Source organism: Miscanthus floridulus, chromosome 1 (genome assembly GCF_019320115.1).
Source record: "Miscanthus floridulus cultivar M001 chromosome 1, ASM1932011v1, whole genome shotgun sequence".
Lineage (NCBI taxonomy): Eukaryota > Viridiplantae > Streptophyta > Magnoliopsida > Poales > Poaceae > Miscanthus > Miscanthus floridulus.
In genome coordinates this window covers 30562139-30580445 of record NC_089580.1, presented here as the reverse complement: position 1 = coordinate 30580445, position 18307 = coordinate 30562139, and the positions used below count along the sequence as shown (strand labels likewise).

The 18307-nt window shown below is 44.5% G+C and overlaps 2 protein-coding genes across 3 annotated transcripts; one reads left to right on the top strand and one right to left on the bottom strand.

Annotated features, from left to right (window-relative positions):
- Window positions 1-7719: 7719 nt before the first annotated feature.
- On the top strand, window positions 7720-13580 carry LOC136477435 (uncharacterized). Of its 2 annotated transcripts, none has more exons than XM_066475605.1 (8): window positions 7720-8044; window positions 8157-8322; window positions 8664-8722; window positions 9138-9256; window positions 9348-9585; window positions 9669-9792; window positions 10006-10109; window positions 13222-13580. In XM_066475605.1, exons 1-7 carry the CDS (start codon window positions 7985-7987, stop codon window positions 10083-10085), a joined length of 846 nt encoding a protein of 281 aa, XP_066331702.1. In that variant the 5' UTR covers window positions 7720-7984; the 3' UTR covers window positions 10086-10109; window positions 13222-13580. The 2 variants fall into 2 exon arrangements, with proteins under 2 accessions (XP_066331702.1, XP_066331696.1); XM_066475599.1 differs by having other exon boundaries at window positions 7805-8044; window positions 10006-10102.
- Window positions 13581-15476: 1896 nt separating this feature from the next.
- LOC136477427 (allene oxide synthase 1, chloroplastic-like) lies at window positions 15477-17503 on the bottom strand. The gene has a single exon (XM_066475589.1). It carries the CDS (start codon window positions 17273-17275, stop codon window positions 15737-15739), a length of 1539 nt encoding a protein of 512 aa, XP_066331686.1. The 5' UTR covers window positions 17276-17503; the 3' UTR covers window positions 15477-15736.
- Between the last annotated feature and the right edge of the window lie 804 nt (window positions 17504-18307).

Genomic DNA, 18307 nt, shown 5'->3' with positions numbered 1-18307 from the left:
CATGTGTGTGCTGATGTTTCTTTGTTTATTTCCTATCAGGCCGGTAGAAGTGGAGCCTTGCTGATAGGAAACGGTTCGTATGCGCGTGTTCTTGGTGCTGGTACGGTCATTCTAAAGTTTACTTCGGGAAAGACGGTGCTATTAAAGAACGTGCATCATGTCCCCTCCATCAAGAAGAATCTTGTTAGCGCTTCTCAGATGTGTCGCGATGGCTTTAAAATTATGCTTGAGTCCAATAAATGTGCTGTGTCGAGACATGAAACATTTATTGGAAAATGTTATGATTGCGGAGGCTTGTTCCGCCTATCTTTGCTTGATGATGTGTGTAATAAAGTAGTGAACAATATTATTGTTTTGGATGAGTCGAATATATGGCATTCACGACTTTATCATATTAATTTTGACTGTCTCACGCGGCTTACAAATCTGAATTTAATCCCGAAATTTAACTTAGTCAAAGATTCTAAGTGCCAGGTGTGTGTGCAATCAAAGCAACCGCCTAAGCCTCACAAGGCTGCTGAGGCGAGGAACTTGGCACCATTAGAACTCGTTCATTCTGATTTATGCGAAATGAATGGTGAATTGACTAAAGTCGGTAGACGATACTTCATGACTTTTATAGATGATAGCACTAGATTTTGCTACGTGTATTTGCTGAAAACAAAAGATGAAGCGTTGCATTATTTAAGGTCTATAAAGCCGAGATAGAAAATCAACTTGAGAAGAAAATCAAGCGTTTGCGGTCCGATCGCGGGGGAGAATATTTCTCAAATGAATTTTCTGAGTTTTGCGCGGTGCATGAAATTATTCATGAGAAGACGCCACCATACTCACCACAGTCCAATGAGATTACAGAGAGAAAGAACCGTACTCTAACTGATTTGGTTAATGCCATGTTGGAGACTAGGGGACTATCTAAGAAATGGTAGGGTGAGACTATATTGACAGCGTGTCATGTCCTGAATAGAGTGCCCACAAAGAACAAAGAAATCACACCATTTGAGAAATGTGAGAAGAAGAGATTAAATCTCTCTTACCTACGAGCTTAGGGTTGTTTGGTAAAGATGAATGTGCAAATAAACAAAAAGCGAAAGTTTGGACCAAAGACTGTTGATGGTGTCTTTCTTGGTTATGCTATTCACAGCGTGGGTTATAGATTTTTAATTATAAACTCTAGTGTTTCTGAGATGGCTGTTGATACAATCATGGAATCTAAAGACGCTACATTTTTTTAGAATGAGTTTCCCATAAAAAATGCACCTAACACAACTAGTCATGAATTTATAATTCCCCATGAGCATAAAATTTTTACTCCGATAGAACAAATTGAGGAACCCTATGTGCAAAATCCAGAGAAGAATAACACTATAGTCATCAGGAAAAGCAAGAGACAGAGGACTGCAAAGTCTTTTGGTGATGACTATACTCCCTCCGTTTCTTAATATAAGCTATATAGATTTTTAAAGAAAATTCCAAAATATAGGTACGTATCAGCTCCCACGCCGATTAGTTTGAAAACATTCCCACCGTACATAGCACATGCCCCAACCAATCTCTTAGATTTAGGAAACAATCTGATTAGGAGAGAGAAGATGGACTGATTTTCCTTTTTTTCCTCGGTCTCACATCCTTCTTCAAGCCGTGCGTTAATATTGGTGCTAAAAACTATATGGCTTATATTAAGGAACGGAGGGAGTATTGTGTATCTTGTGGATGACACATCAACGATCATTGAAGATGCATATTCCTCTCCTGATACTGACTTATGGAAGGAAGCAGTACGGAGTGAGATGGATTCTGTTATGTCCAATGGAACTTGGAAAATTGTTGATCGTCCCTATGGGTGCAAGCCTATAGGATGCAAATGTGTGTTCAAGAAAAAGCTTAGGCCTGATGGTACTATTAAGAGGTACAAGGCAATGCTTGTGGCCAAGGGTTATACTCAAAAGGAGGATGAGAATTTCTTTGATACTTATTCACCGGTTGTCCGATTGACTACAATTTAAGTTTTGCTTTTCCTGGCAGCCTCTTATGGTCTTATCGTTCATCAAATAGACGTTAAGATAGCTTTCCTAAACGGAGAGTTGAAGGAGGAGATCTATATGGATCAGCCTGATGGGTTTGTAGCAAATGGTCAAGAAGGCAAGGTGTGTAAATTATTAAAGTCATTATATGGCCTAAAACAAGTTCCTAAGCAATGGCATGAGAAGTTCGACAGAACTTTAATATCTGTTGGCTTTGTTGTGAATGAAGCTAATAAATGTGTGTACTATCGGTATAGTGGGAGTGATGGAGTCATTTTGTGCTTATATGTTGATGACATACTGATCTTTGGATCTAGCCTTAAAGTGATCGAGGAGGTGAAAGAATTTATATCTAAAAATTTTGAGATGAAAGATTTGGGAGAGGCTGATGTTATTCTTAATATTAAGCTTCTAAGAGAAGATAATGGTGGGGTAACTTTGTTACAAACCCATTATGTGGAAAATGTGCTGAGTCGCTTTGGGTTTAGTGATTGTGCACCTGCTCCTACACCTTATGACCCTAGTGTGCTATTGAGAAAAAATCAAAGAATAGCAAGGGATCAGTTGAGATATTCCTAGATCATTGGTTCGCTCATGTATCTTGCTAGTGCAACAAGGCCTGACATCTTGTTTGCTGTGTGCAAGCTAAGCCAGTTTGTGTCAAATCCAGGAGATGATCACTGGCGTGCTCTTGAGAGAGTGATGCGCTACCTAAAAGGGACCATAAGCTATGGTATTTGTTATACCGAATATCCGAAAGTGCTGGAAGGCTTTGTGATGCCAACTGGATTTCTGATGCTGATAAGCTTTATGCCATAAGTGGATATGTGTTTTTGTTTGGAGGTGGTGATGTTTCCTAGAAGTCTTACAAGCAGACTATCTTAACAAAGTCTATAATGGAAGCAGAACTCACAGCATTAGACACTGCTGGATCTGAGGCTGGGTGGCTTCGTGATCTTCTTATGAATTTATCGGTTGTTGAAAAACTCATACCGGCTATTTCTATGAACTGTGATAACCAAACTGTAATTATAAAGGTTAACAGTTCTAAGGATAACATAAAATTCACAAGGCATGTTAAAAGACGACTAAAATATGTCAGAAAATTGAGATACTCTAGAGTAATAGCGTTGGACTATGTTCACACATCTAACAATCTGGCAGATCAGTTCACTAAGGTTCTATCACGCAATGTGATAGAAAGTGTATCGAGAGAGATGGGTTTGAGACCCACTTGAAATTTACTATAGTGATAACCTGTTCTATGTGATCGGAGATCCCGTGAAGTAGGACGGTGAAACAAGCTAGTAGTAAATTATGAGGAAAGATTCTTAGTAAGACTCATTTCTAATGCATATCTTTTCTTTTTGTAAGGCACGCTGGCTTTTGCCTTAATATGTTTCAAATGGCTTGTTAAAGCAAAGATGTTGTCCTACAGAACATCTTTTGAGGAATACACCTATATGAGTCAGACTGCTGGTCACAGTTTATGAGATTTGGGTGATCTCTAAATACTAATGAAAGGCACTTAAGTATGACTTATATGCTTCAATTAAAGATGATGTCTTTTGTTGTCTAGTATCAGCTAAGGACTTTAGTGACATTCACTTCACATAAAACTGTGAATTCAAAACTTAGTCCATTGTTCAGTTATGACTGAGTAAAACTATTGTTCTAGATGGATGTTCAACTTAACAGTCTCCATCGAAACACTGATATATAAAAAAATATGGTTCTAAGACTACTTTATACAAACCTTAGAGTTTGGTAGGGATTGTTGATATAATATGGGCTTGGCCCATATAATATTTAATGAATCAAATAAAACTCTATGATACGTAACATTAAGTGTTGCATGGTTTAATACCATACGATATTTGCTTATATTGTTGGAAATTATTCATCTAAATTGAGAAGCTGGAAAAAGGATAGAGGCGTGCCACGCGCGCGCGCCGCTGCCGCCGACCGGACCGGGTTGGCGATCGAGCGGACGGGCATGGGCAGTCTTTTGTCACTTAAATCCACATTATCACGGGAGTTTCGCTCTTTGATGGTGGAGGCAACTGATTGCATCAGTTACCGCTCCTTTCGCTTCCCGTCTCCTGGGATTCTACGCTGCATTCGTCTTCTCTTTCCGTTAGCAGCCATATATATCCTGTCTTCCGTCAGTCCAGACGAGAGAGATTCTTCTGTAACCACTCCCGAGAGAAATACAGTTCAACAGCTTTCTAATTTTTCCGTCCCGTACCTCTACGCGCATGGAGGAGCGGGAGAGCAGGTGCCTCCGAAACCCTCGTCCGCCTGAGAATGCTCGTACATCTTCTTTCTATAAATCGCTCTTGGATCAGTCATTTCTCTGAAACGTCGAGGTGTCTTCTTCTTTTTTCTGGTGATACGTTCGTGGGACTGCACTGCGAATATCTTCCTACATCGGCTGTAGTCCGCGACTTCGAGCAACGCACTATGTCGACTAGTACGAATGGAGCCTCCGGCACCCTCCGCTGGGTACAGTCTAATCTCTATGATTACTGTATTTTGTATTCTTACTGTAGTAATAAGTATGTCATCTATGCATGCTATAGCATTCATAAAAAAAATATATATATGCACATACATGCTGTCGTAGACCTGCTGATGTTATATTTGTGGATTAAACTGATAATGGAAATACTTAGCCGGCACGCGCGGGGATCGGCAGATGCAAACACGGAGCGGACGGCGATGGCCTCCAACGTTGCCTCGCTGGAAAGTCCCTCCCGCCGCGCGGTTGCGCGGCATCGGCCGCCGATCCGAATCCGTGCGCGGAATCAAGAAATATATCCCTCCGTCCGGCCGCGGGGCCGCGGCGTCGTCAGTTGGCACCGGCATATCCACCACCGCGACACCGCCCGCGCTCGGATCCCTGAACGACCACCACCACACGATGGCCCCGCGCCCGCGCGCGCGCCACGCGGTGCCGCGCGTCACGACGGCGAAGGCGTGGCCCCGAAACAGGACAGCAACGACGACGATAAGAGGCGTCTGGCTTGGCTGCCGCCGCATAGCGCCGAAACCGTTTCAAGTTTCGTCGACGATTCCCTCTTCCCGTGGAGCACGCCGCGCCTCCAGAGTCCAGACCCCGGCCCCCGGGCGTCTATAAGTAGAGCCCCGGAGCCGCGCGGCTAACAAGGCAGCCAAGTGGAAAAGAGCTAGCTAGTAGCTCAAGAACCTTCTTCTTTCTTTCTAGTGCGTGGAGCGAGGGGACCTGTGACGGCCTCGAGTAGTGCGGGGATGGCTGGCGCGGTTGTTGTATGGCTGGGGGCGTTCGCCAAGAGCGGCCAGCCGGAGGCGGCGCAGGCTGCCGACGCGGAAGCCGCCCGGCGCCATCGGGGAGATGACGATGGCGTTGGCGCGGTTGCGAGCGTGGAGAAGGGTGAAGTCCAGGAGAAGAGGAACAGCGGCGTGCTCTCCGACTCGGAGGCCGTCGTGTGCATGCTCACGGACCGCTTCGCTCCGGCGTGACATGCGGTGATGCGGGGCGGCGGAGAGCGCGCGCGTAGCCTACATAGCAGCAGGGTAGGTGCAGTGGTGCACGGCACATACAAGGAATGGAAGTGTTGTATCTTGATGATCTGAACTGTAACCCTGTGGCTAGCCGTGTTGACTGTATCATATGGTTTTATTTCTTTGATTTACTAGATGCGAATAATTCTTGGTTAATAAACATCTCGGTCTGTTCTGACTGGGGCGCCGGCAGAGGTAGAAATCACAAGATACTTGATGACCGATGGCTGTTGGCAGCACCCGATGTGTCCGACCTAGAGCTATGATCGAAGCATTTCTCACTCTTGGAATTGTGGTGCTTCGGCTCGGAGGATGTACGTGTAGCTTATTTGTTCTGCGTCGTGGCATCGTACGTGTAGCTATGGTTATCTATTTGTTAGGGCTATATTTAGAGTTATTTGGATTTTATTTGTTTTAAATAAATAACGAGCATGACTACAAGCAATAAAACAATAGGAACGTAAATATACCAGTTCTACCTAATTATATATAGATCACAAAAAGACAAAAAACATTTTTAGTAGTATTAGCCTAGATGTTTAAATGGATTAAATGGTCACATACCGTTTAGCTATTTATTCAGGGTAAATGGTCATTTAAACGAACTAAACGGTGATCAGACAGGATAGACGACTGATTAAATGGACACAACAAGCCATGCCACCTACGAGCATTTACACGGCGTGTAAACTGGCTAAATGGCCGTGTACATGAACAATGAATATTTTTAGAAGAAAATTGGTACTAGTTTGATAATTTTATGGTTTAAAATAATTTAACTATCATTTTTAGTGATTAAACCAGATTTTAAAATCATTTTTATAAAATAGAAAACCACCTAAAAACTAGTCTGGAGACCAAATTTGTTGGATTTCGATAGTTGGAGGGTGTTTGTTACCCCATCTTGTAGTTCATGGTTGAAAGTTAGATTGACTTGTAACTTGAAGGTTGAAAATGTACTTTACCCTGTTATCATCCTTTTAGAGCATCTCCAATAGTCTCCAAAAAATTCAATTGGTGAATTAATGAGTTCTTTAAGTGGCTAAAAAAAGTTAGAAGCACATCTGTTGGATTCCTCTAACAATTTCTAAAATCTCGCTCGTAAAGTATAGAAGGTAATTTGCATCAGGAATCTTCGACTATTTCGAAATCACCATAACCGTTTTTATACTTTCTTTCTCTCTTGTACATTTGCATTGGTAACCCTATCTTACTCCTTATTCTTCCCGTTCCATCTCCGTATTGGTCAATCATATACGCGCGTATATTTCCATGCAATTGAGTCGATTTTCTCAAGTGCGAAAAAGATTGGCAGTTGAGATTAGGAATCGTTGGAGAGCAGTTTTTTCAATCTTGACAAAAAATCATGATTGAGAGTGGATTTGGAAACTGTTCAAAACCCTCTTATTGACGAGCTAGACTATAACGAAAAATGAGACAAGTATCACCCGTTATAGGCAGTGTAAACTTTAATGAAAAAGTAAAATACAAGCATGTAGATAGACCATCAAATAAATATATTCCTTAGTCTTACATTATATATAGTCTTTACTCTTTAGGTGATATGTTACATATTCTTATAACTAGAATTGGTATGGCAATGAAAAATATTGTTTTTGTACTAGATTCATTTCTCATATGTTTACGAACCAGCTAATTGGCATTGGTGAAATGGAAAAATATTGATTATAGTTGGTTCAAGCTTTTCTTTGGGTAATACTCCCTCCGTCCAAATATCGTCATCGTTATAGTCAGAGAAACATATGGGCTTTGGTTCTGGATATTGTTACGGTATAAGGATATAAGAGAGCATCTGTTTGGCGAGTAAAGCTTTGGAGGTTGTGACTCGGGACATCGTCGGTGTTTTCGTCACCGATAATTGCCCTGTTCGCTTAGCTGATAAATCATGGCTGAAAGTATTGTTGGCTGATTTGTTGTGAGAGAAAAATACTGTTCGTTGGCTGAAAAAGTACGGCTTATAAGCCAAGCGAAAATGATGAATGATTACTAGGTGATGCTAGGGTGCCCTAAGTCCCCGACGATGTTTTACTTCTGTATCAGGTATGTTGATAAACGATGGGGTTGCTTGATGCTCCAATCCAAGGTAAACATTGTAAGAAACTATTTATTTTTTACAAAGTCGGAGATGCCCTGAAAAACGGCATCGATTTTACTGCGCAGGGCTAGAACAGTAAAACGTCGAACTAGGTGGATTTTTTCGTGGTTTCAAAAAGATGGGCTCAAATTTGCCAGGCTCAGTCGGGCCCAAATTCGCTTTCAGCTCGAATCCACGGTCCAACCTCTAGTCTATACTATTGCTCAGTGTCGTCTTGTTCAACTTCTCGATCAAGGCAGAGAGAGCTTTAATCCGACAGCCGCCGAGCCTGAGATCCCTGCACCGCCGCCCGCCCGCCGGAATGGAGTTCGCCTTGGTCGAGACTGAATCGTTTTCGCCTTCCTGCCCCACGCTCATCATGGTTTGAAACCCTAACGCTGCGAGCTCCCACTGATTATTGCTGGAATCGGGTTTTTAGTAGTTTTAACTGATGCCCTGCGATTACGTTTGGTCTTCCAATCACCCGGCCGCAGCCAGCGCTGTCGATTGGCAACGTGGGGCAGCTCGCCGTCGACCTTCTGATATCCTCGGCGAGGGCGAGGCGGGTGGCCTACCTCGACGAGCCCTCCGTGCTGCCCTGCGCCGGCAACGACGCCTTCGGCCCTGACGCCGTCGGCGACCTCGCACTCGCTCTCGAAGGTTGGGTACTCGATCCCTGTTGTCACTCTGTGTTATTCATACCTCCTGTTTGATGTACTGTTTCAGCTTTGCTGCTGCCGTTCCTTCTGCTTGTCTCTTTATTCCCTGAGCACCAACTGTTCGATGAAATGTGTTAGCGCTCTGCTGGCGCTGCAAGCAATTCTGCTGTGCGCACAAGTTGTCTGATGGAGTAACCTACTAAGTTCCAGATGGAGTACAATTGCCCTTTGTATTTTTCATTTAATCTGCGTACACCTTAAGTTATAAACACACATTGAATCAGTGTGTGTAATGTTGATACACAATTTAGACTGACCGCCTTTCTCTCATCCTCTTGGCAGGTTATGAATCTACATCGCATAGGCTGGCTTTCATTCAGCAAAGGTCTCCAGTTATTACAGTAAGTTGATCTCAGCCTTTAGTTGTGCAGTGGTAATTGGACCCTGTTTACTTCATTCTTGTGAAATACCTTTTGGTTGGGACGAGGAAAATAGACGCAACATTAGTGCCAGTGCGCCACTGTATCTGATAACTATATTCCATCTTGCCTGCTTAAATTACATGAAGACATTAATTTGCCTTTTGTTGTTAACTTCACACCATGCAACTTGCAAACTTATAGGTCATAACTGATTTCTTTTGGAGATCTATATTCTTTGATTCAACATGATTTTGTCAAAGAAAGCAACATAGTTATTGCACTCCCAATCAAAGTACATGGTTAATTTTTAGTACCTTTAGTTTAGTCTTGTGGTCTCAGTGCATACAATTCCTGACTATTTCATGACTATATCAATTTTCCGTTGCTAATATAGGGGATGATGGTTTCATTTGCAAAAAATGTTGCTGATTTCATAATCAGCATTGGGAAGAACCATATTGTCATTATTTCAAGTTTAGATTCTGGAAAGAGGAGGGTAATTGATGCATCCAGGTAACTAAAATGTCTAACTGCAGCAGTTCTATTATAGGATTGATTCTCTGTCAATGTTTATATCATTAGTTAACAATGTTTTATATTGTAGTGACATGCAGGTGTATTACCTTTCAAGTTGCAACGAAGATGGTTCTGATCCAGAATATGAGAAATTGGGGTGGAAGAAGCTTGAGGATTACAATACATCTCAGAAACGTTGGAGTTATCTTGCGAGCCTAGTTGAGGGTGGTGGTCTTTCAGAAGATATGGATGATGATACTGATGAGATGACAATAAATGATTACTATGCGAGCTTGCCATTTGCAGCACTATTCTCTGCCTGCAAGGTGTCTGATTTTGTTTCAGCTTAAAATGATTTTATCACTTCGAAAGTTGAGTCAATGTTATAACATCTCTTTATTTGTGATAGGCTAAAGGCTTGAAAGTTTCTTGTGTACTGTGCTACTGCTCAGAAGGCGACAACATGCCAGAATCTTTCCAGTTAGCTGAGGCAGTATGCAAACTTCTAGGTCATGACCCTGAGAAATTCCATGGTACATTTCTAATCGCCTTAACACTTATTCTGAAAAGTGTATTTCGATCTATTCATCTATTATCAGACTATTAAAGTACCATGCTTAAGTGCTTTACGCCTTTAAATTGGCCCCCTTAGTTTCGATTATTTTGGAAATGCTGTTTCTAGGCATCCTGTCATCATAAGAAATGTTTGGGTAGCCTTCTTAATGAATCTTTCTGTGTGCATACAGGAAATGGGTCAAATGGGTGGATCATTCCCTTGTCATGGAAATCAGTTTATGGACCACCACCTGATATGTCCATCTTTTAGTGTTGAATTATGATCTGGTAAGTGGTAAGTCAATTTTGTTATTGGAAAGGGAGCTCTATATTTTGTAATGTGTATCTGTGTTGTCATTGGCTACAAATTCAAACGATTCACTTGCATTCAATGATTTTGGATAGAAATAGCATTTGCAAAAGAAAATGAGCTACATCATGGGATTTACCAAAACATTCTGCATGTATGAAACACTCTTTTACAACATTGTTATCGATAACTAGATACCAAAATGAGCCTTCTTTTTAAAGATAATACTCCTATTATGGAAGTTATCTTCTTTTGTTTACAAGTCCTCTGTCTGAATTTAGCAGCTATCCTTTCCTGGAAGCTTGCAGTTTCAGTTAATAGAATAGTGTTAGCACAAAATGGTTGTTTTCACAAATTTCTAAATTATCCTGGTTCTGAACAATTATATTTGTGGAAGATTAACAGCTACCAATGACTATTGGACTCCGTAAATTTGATAATCCTAACCAACTTCATTCACATTAGCAGTAGCCATCAATCAATTGTCAATTTGTTAATGGGTTTCAAGGCAATGTCTGTTATGATACTATGGTGACATGTTACCATAATGAATAAGGCAAGGAAAAAGTCTACTTAACCCCCCCCACCTATCATACTTGGTCTACTTCACCCCCTCAACTATGAAACCGTCTGTTTTACCCCCCCGTCTGTTTTACCCCCCGGGCGGTTTTCAGCGGTGGTTTGCTACAGCAACAAAGGGTTGCTATAGTAACGGTGGTTTGCTACAGTACCCATGGTTTTGGATTTCCTTTTTTTTTATTTTCAGTGAATTTTTGAAAAATCATAGTAAATCATAGAAAAATCATAAAATGAAAAATATAATTTTATTGGACTCCACATGAGTAGATCTACACAGTGAATATATAATACGGTATGTTTTAGTACAAATTTTTTTTTTTAGCTTTAGATTAATTGGAAAATCCAATTTTGTCTGTAATTAATTAGAATTTATCTATAACTAAGTTATACATAGTCCAATGACTACGAAATTTTTACTATAGTTCAAGCATACAATAATTAGCGTACCATAAAAATTTCACCACAATTGGACCATAGAAGCTGCAGCTATGAATTATTCCAATTAATTACAGACAAAATTAGATTTCCCAATTAATCTAAGGCTACAGTAAAAATTTTGTACTAAAGTATACCGTATTATATATTCACTATGTAGATCTACTCATGTGGAGTCCAATAAAATTAGATTTTTCATTTTATGATTTACTATGATTTTTCAAAAATTCACCAAAAATAAATAAAAAAAGGAAATTCAAAACCACAGGGACTGTAGCAAACCATCGTTACTGTACCAACCCGCCGTTACTGTAGCAACCAGCTGCTACTGAAACCCGCCCAGGGGGTAAAACAGACGGTTTTAGATAGTTCAGGGGGTAAAACAGACGGTTTCATAGTTGAGGGGGTGAAGTAGACCAAATATGATAGGTGGGGGGGTTAAGTAGACTTTTTCCAATAAGGCAAGTAGTCAAGTGGAGTGGTCCAATAGCACATCATTCCTTGTGGCCCTTGATTTAATCTTAAAGAAAGCAACAGTTGGATCAGCATCAATGATTACAGATCGGACGACTAATCACGATTAATCGTGATTAGTCGTCCTTATCGTAAAAAGGTGCTCAATAAGGGTCCTCGATTAGTTTGGACCGATTAGAAACCTTATCGTCCGATAAGTTGCGACTAATCACGATTAGTCGTCCGATCAGACACACATGACGACTAGTTGGGCCAGTATATTCAGCTAAAGAATTCGGCCCAGCTAAAGAATTCGGCCCACCTAATAGCTGGCCCATTAGGGTAAGATAAGAGTGAGTGTCTGAGTGACGACTGACGAGTGAAGGAGCTGGCTGCAAGCGCCGCACACGGCACATTTCTCTCTCGCTCTGGCTCTGCTCTCTCTCGCAGCTCCGTCCGCGGCCTGCAGCTCCCTCGCCGGCGCAGCTCCGTCCGCGGCCTGCAGCTCCCTCGCCGGCGCTGCTCCGTCCGCGGCCTGCAGCTCCGTCCGCAGCGGTGCAGCTCCGTCCGCCGGCGCAGCTCGTCCGCGGCCTGCAGCTCTGTCCGCAGCGGCGCAGCTCCGTCCGCCGGCGCAGCTCCGTCTGCAGTGGCGCAGCTCCGTCGGTCAAGCGCCAGGGTGCGGACGATCTACGAGAGCAAGCTCCTGGAGCACGACCCCGAGCGCCACCTCGCCTGTCTCCTCCCCTATCTCGTGCGGACGGCGTTCACGAACAAGGACTGCAGCAAGGGCGAGCGCGAGGCACAGTGGGCGGTAGAGCAGAGGGCACTCCACGGCCTGAACCAGCTCGCCACCTCCTCCTCCTCCGACCTTCTAGTCTGCAGCTCCGTCCGCGCCTCTCGCCGACGTCCGCAGCATCAAGATGAGACACCACTCTGCCTCCTCTGCCATGTTTACATATATTTACATCATAATATATATAGTATATACATGGTCGATCAGGCCATCTAGGCACAAGGACGACTAAATGTCCGACTAGCCGATTAGACCGATTAGGACCGACTAATCGTCCCTTATCGACGACTAATCGTCCCTTATCGACTTATCGGTGGTCATACGACTAGCCTCGATAATACGATCTGAAAACATTGATCAGCATCCCAATACAAGTCTTGACAAAAATTTCAAACACTGGAGTGGTTAATTAGATTCATCATTCCATTATAGATGTCCTAGTTTTGAAAAATTCCAATACAAGTCTTGACAACAATTGACCATGATTTCAGCTATAACTTGTTTACTGTCAGTAGAGTTTGGTATTGCCTGCCACATGTTATTTTTATTGACCTAATCAGCTTGTTCGCTTGTTGGTTTCATCCAGGGCTTATTAGCCAGCCAATAGTGTTTTCCTCTCACAACAAACCAGCACCAGCCGAGCTTATCAGCTCAGAAATCAACCAGCGAACAGGTTGAATGTTTGTCTGACTGTTGACCCTGATTTCAGCTGGAGTTCTTTTATCTGTCAGTAGAGTTTGGTGTTACATCCCACTTTTTTTTTGTTTCTTTAATCGCGACTTTCTTGTGACCTGTTCTGTTGGTTCATAAAGTAGTTGTTTTTTCTCAATTTTATAGGTGAAGTTGCCATCATGGAAAATGCTGAGTTGAATCGAGGATGTTGAACTCTTACATTATTGATTAGACCGTGTACCAGAAGTATCCAGGAATGTGAGTTGCAGCCGTTTGTGTAGAAGTATCCAGGAAGGTGAGTTGCAGACGTTTGTGGTTAGTTGGTCATGAATTAACACTTAAGGGTGGAGCTGCTCGAGGCACCATGATACTTAAACCCTTGAATGCATGAATTGGAATTTTTTTTTGTAACTGATACTGTGGCTGCTAAGAGTCAGATCTTTGTCAATTCAGGCCTGCTAGGGTGGCTACGCATGTTGCTTACCATGTGCCATTTCTATTCTAACCTTGGAATTCCAAGCTTCTCATCTGCCGTTTTGCCCTACTGGTTTGGTTGATTTTGATCTGTCTGTTCGCTGGTTGGTTTCTGGGTTGATAAGTCCGGCTGGTGCTGGTTTGTTGTGAGAGGAAAACACTGTTGGCTGGCTAAGCCCTGGTTGAAACCAACCAGCGAACAGGCTAGATGTGGTGGAAGAATCTTTGCTAGTGCGTACCCCTTTATGAAAAGTTGCCATTGAAAGGTGGAACTGTTAGGTGAGGCAATTCCGTTAGCAATGCATGGTTGCCTGTTCATTTTAGCTGCCTCCCCGAAGGTATGGTATGGAATCATTACGCTTTTAAGCCCTGTACATATGACATGGTATGTGACCAGAAGCTGGAGTTCTCCATGCCATGTTACATGGCTGCTTGCTCCTATTTCAAGGGGTGGCCGGTCGGTTGCTCCTATTTCAAGGGATGGCCGGTCGGCAAAGCTGCCCTGCCCTATCGAGAAAAGCTCGTGATCGCATGAAATCAACCTTTCAGCCAATGTCAGTTCGATCACTTTTCAGCTGTTCATCCCGTTTCTTCTGTAAATTGTTAGTGCATAATCAGGAGAAATGAACTGGAAAATGGTGCTACAAGCAAGCGATAAGCAAGGTTTACGATCCGTCGATCCCAGCCAGACTGCTTTCAGAAACCAGCTTTTGTGGCCATTGTCCATACAATAAACAGTCACAGAAGGCTTAAAGCAATAATGATAACGTAACAACTAATCCACTCCATGGACCCCAAGAGAATGAAGTGTAGGTAGGTTTGGCGTTAATCTACTCCCAATAATTAGCAAGCCCATCCTCCTGATTAATAGCAGCCGATGAACATTATACTTTGGCATCACTGTCCACCTACACCTACTTTATATCTCAGTCCATTTTACATTGATGGATCCGTCATGGATAAGCAACATGAACAGTAGGTTCATGTCTCCCTCAGATCGCTAGCAATTTTTCTGACATCAAATCTCCAGACATCGGAGGTCCCTGAGAAAATGGTCTCTCATTTTTACTAAGGGTGTGTTTAATTCGCGAAATGAAATTTTTTGGATGTCATATCGGATGTTTTGAGAATATCGGAAGGGGTTTTCGGATACTAATAAAAAAACTAATTACATAGCTCGCCTGAAAACTACGAGACGATACTGTAGCACTTATGGCTAATCATGGACTAATTAGTCTTAAAACATTCGTCTCGCGATTTCCAACCAAACTGTGCAATTAGTTTTTATTTTCGTCTATATTTAATACCAGTGTTCGCCTACACGGCCGTGTAGACCGATTACTCGGCGTGTAATCGCTACTCAGTAGCCGAACGTGCAGTTTAGGCCATAAACGGTAGGTTACACGGGATCGCCGTGTAAACGGTAAAAAACGGCCGTGTAATCGGTCTACACGGCCGTGTAGGCGAACACTAGGTAATATTTTGAAAATAAATTATTTTCAAAATATTACCAATGTTTATGATGTGTAATAAGTACCATTAGATTAGTTGTGGAATATACTTTCATAATAAAATTATTTGAATATACAAATATTAATATTACTTTCTACATATTTAGTCAAACTTAATAGAGTTTGACTCCTCGATAAGCGAGATGTGCACTTATTTTGAGATGGATGGAGTATTTTATTAGGCACTTAGGCTATTAGGTCTAGCACTTAGGTTCTTAATTCTATATTATTGGACTAACCGTTGTTGTGTAATTCTATATTATGATATTATCTATGTTATAGGAATATATACACAGGTTATTATAGTTATTTTTACAAATAAAGTAAAAACGAGTAATCCGTGTAAAACCGTGTACACGTCGTGTACACGGTCTAAACGCTACACGAGACCTCGCCGACTGTCTACCGTTTACCGTTTAGGAAAACATTGTTTAATACTCCATGTATGTACAGCAAAATTCGATGCGATAGTTTGAGTTAAAAATTTTTAGAAACTACACCAGGCCTCAGAATAGACATTTTGTTATACCTGACGATCACACAGTAGCACAGCGCTAGAAAAAAAGTATCGAGAGGGATTTGGGGTGGGGTGGACAGACAAGGACAACGCAGTGTATATCCTACGGTAAAGAAAAAAGAAGTGCACGTGCCCGGCTCCAGCGACTTTGACGGGCGGTCGATCAGAGATCCAGAGCTCAGAAGGTGGCTTTCTTGAGCGAGGTGATGGTCACCGACGACCCCAGCGCGGAGGCGCCGACCTGGACGTCGAAGGAGTCGTAGCGGAGGAAGAGCTCGGCGACGAGGAGGCGCGCGATGAGCACGACGAAGTCCTTGCCGGCGCACTGCTTGTCCTGCAGCGTGGGCGACGCCGTCTCGGGCCCGTTGGACCAGACTACGTGGCGAAGCAGCTGCGCGCCATCCTCCCCGAGGAACCTGTCGGGCACGTACTCCTCGGCGCGCGCGAAGACGCGCGGGTCCTTGGTGGCCATGGGCTGGTAGCCGAAGAGCATCTCCCCCTCGCGCACCTCGAAGCCGTAGTCGTGGCTCTCCACCACCATGTCCCGCTTGGCGCGCCCGTACTGCATCGCCACGGGGGGCTCGATCCGCAGCGCCTCGTACACGGCCGACTTCACCAGCGGCATCTCCGCCAGCGCCTTCATGGTCACCTCGCCGCCGTGCGCGCGCACGGCGTCGCGCACCTCCGTCGCCAGCCGCCCGTGCGTGCGCGCGCCGGCGCGGCCCAGCCACTTGACGAGCGACGGGAACAGGATCTTCATGCCGCCGAAGGAGTTGAAGCACATGGCGAAGAGGATGTTGTGCACCGCCTCCTCCCGCGCAATGCCTAGGCGCTCGCCCTCGTCGACCACGCCCCTGGCCGCGTCGCGGAAGAAGTCGGCCAGCCGGTCGTAGTCCTTCTTGACCAGCGCCGGCGGGAGGCGGAACGAGTGGAGCAGGGAGTCCTCGACGTGCTTGGGCAGGCCCAGGCTGAGCAGCGGGCTGAGCTGGAACAGCACCCACTTGGTGATCAGCTTGGGCCCGTCGCCCTGGAGCGCCGACTCGGCGGGATCGCGCCCCAGCAGCGCCTGGCAGAGGAAGGAGAAGGCGGCGGGGTCGTTGTAGTGGCCGAAGTCGGCCTTGCCGACCCTGGCCAGCTCGTTCTCCATGTGCCCGAAGAGGTCGCCGTACACCTCGCGGAACTTGGGGATCACGTGCTGCCGACGGTGCGACAGGAGGTAGAAGAGGAGCGTCTTGAGCGGCCCGTGGTTGGGCTCGCTGGGGTCGAGGTACGAGAGCACGCGGTAGCCGCCGGTGAGGTCGGTGGAGGGCATGAAGGTGCCCGTGAAGAGGTCCGTCTTGTCGACGAGTGAGGTGTCGAAGAGCACCGGGAAGGAGGCGGCGTCGAGGAGTGCCACCACGCGCGGGTCGCGCGCCACGAAGGGGCCCGGCGGCATGTTGAGCCGCACCACGGTGGAGCCGTGCGCGCGCACGCGGGAGGTGAAGAACCCGTCCCGGCCGCCGGGCCCGTAGAAGTACTCGAACCGGTCGCGGATCGCGCCCAGCACCGGCGGGCCGTAGTCGCCCGGCACCTTCCGCAGCGGGAGCCGGCGCTTCGGGGACACCACCTCGCGCGGACGGTCCGTCGCCGACGCGGTCGCCCTGGTCGTCTGACGCCGCAGGCGGCCGCGCGACGACGGCGGCGCCAAGATGGAGGAGAGGTAAGTCGCCGTGGCCATTTCTTGATCTGCTCGCGGACCGGTGCCGAAGACTGGTGCGGTGCTACAAGTACAGACAGCGAGTGCCGTGTAGAGTGGCGCCAGCTGATGTGATTATAAGCGTGTCAGTGCTCAGTACTGAGCCTTGGGTGTGCGTTTTAAAAGGGTTGGGACTTGGGAGGAGGGGGGAAGAAGGCAGTTGTCCGTCGGCTGAGCGCGTCAGGGTGAGAAACGTGTGCCATTTCCGGCGGTGATCCGGTAGCGAAGTGCGGCCAGCCGGTGGTGGGCTGGTGGCGCGTTATGGATTCGTGAACCCGGGCGCCTTCACCGTCAACTGGGACCTCCCGGGCGGCACCAATGCACGTGGCGAAATGGGCTGCAGAACGTGGAATACTTTAATAGGTTTACTAGCCACGTGTGCCCGCGCTTCACCACGAGTGAAGTACTTACAACATATTTTATTTAATTAGTTTTTTTTTTTTGCTACGAACAAATTAATCCCTTTTACCATTATTGTATGGGTAAAAAATTATCTATCTATTTTAATTGCTGGGTGCAAGAAGCTTATTAATGCCAACAGTTTTAACTACTCCCTCCATACTCAAAAATAAAGTCGTTTTAGACAGCGATACGGTCTCCAAAGTATTACTTTAACTCTTTGTTTTTATAAAAATATTTATCAAAAAGCGATATATGTATATTTTTATGAAAGTATTTTTCAAGACAAATCTATTTATATGGCTTTCATATTTCTAAACTCAACGACTTAAAAGTTATTCACGATTTATCGCACTGTTCGCTTGGCTTATAAGTCGTATTTTTTCAGCCAACGAACATTATTTTTCTCTCACAAAAAATTAGTCAACAGTACTTTTAGCCATAGCTTAAGCCGTACTTTTTTCAACCAACAAATAATATCTTTCTCATAAAAAATCAGCCAACAGTACTTTCAGCCTTGACTTATCAGCCAAGCGAAAAAAACATATATTCTCAAATCCGCCTTGTCCAAAACGATTTTTGAGTACCGAGGAGGGAGTACTCACTTCGTTACAA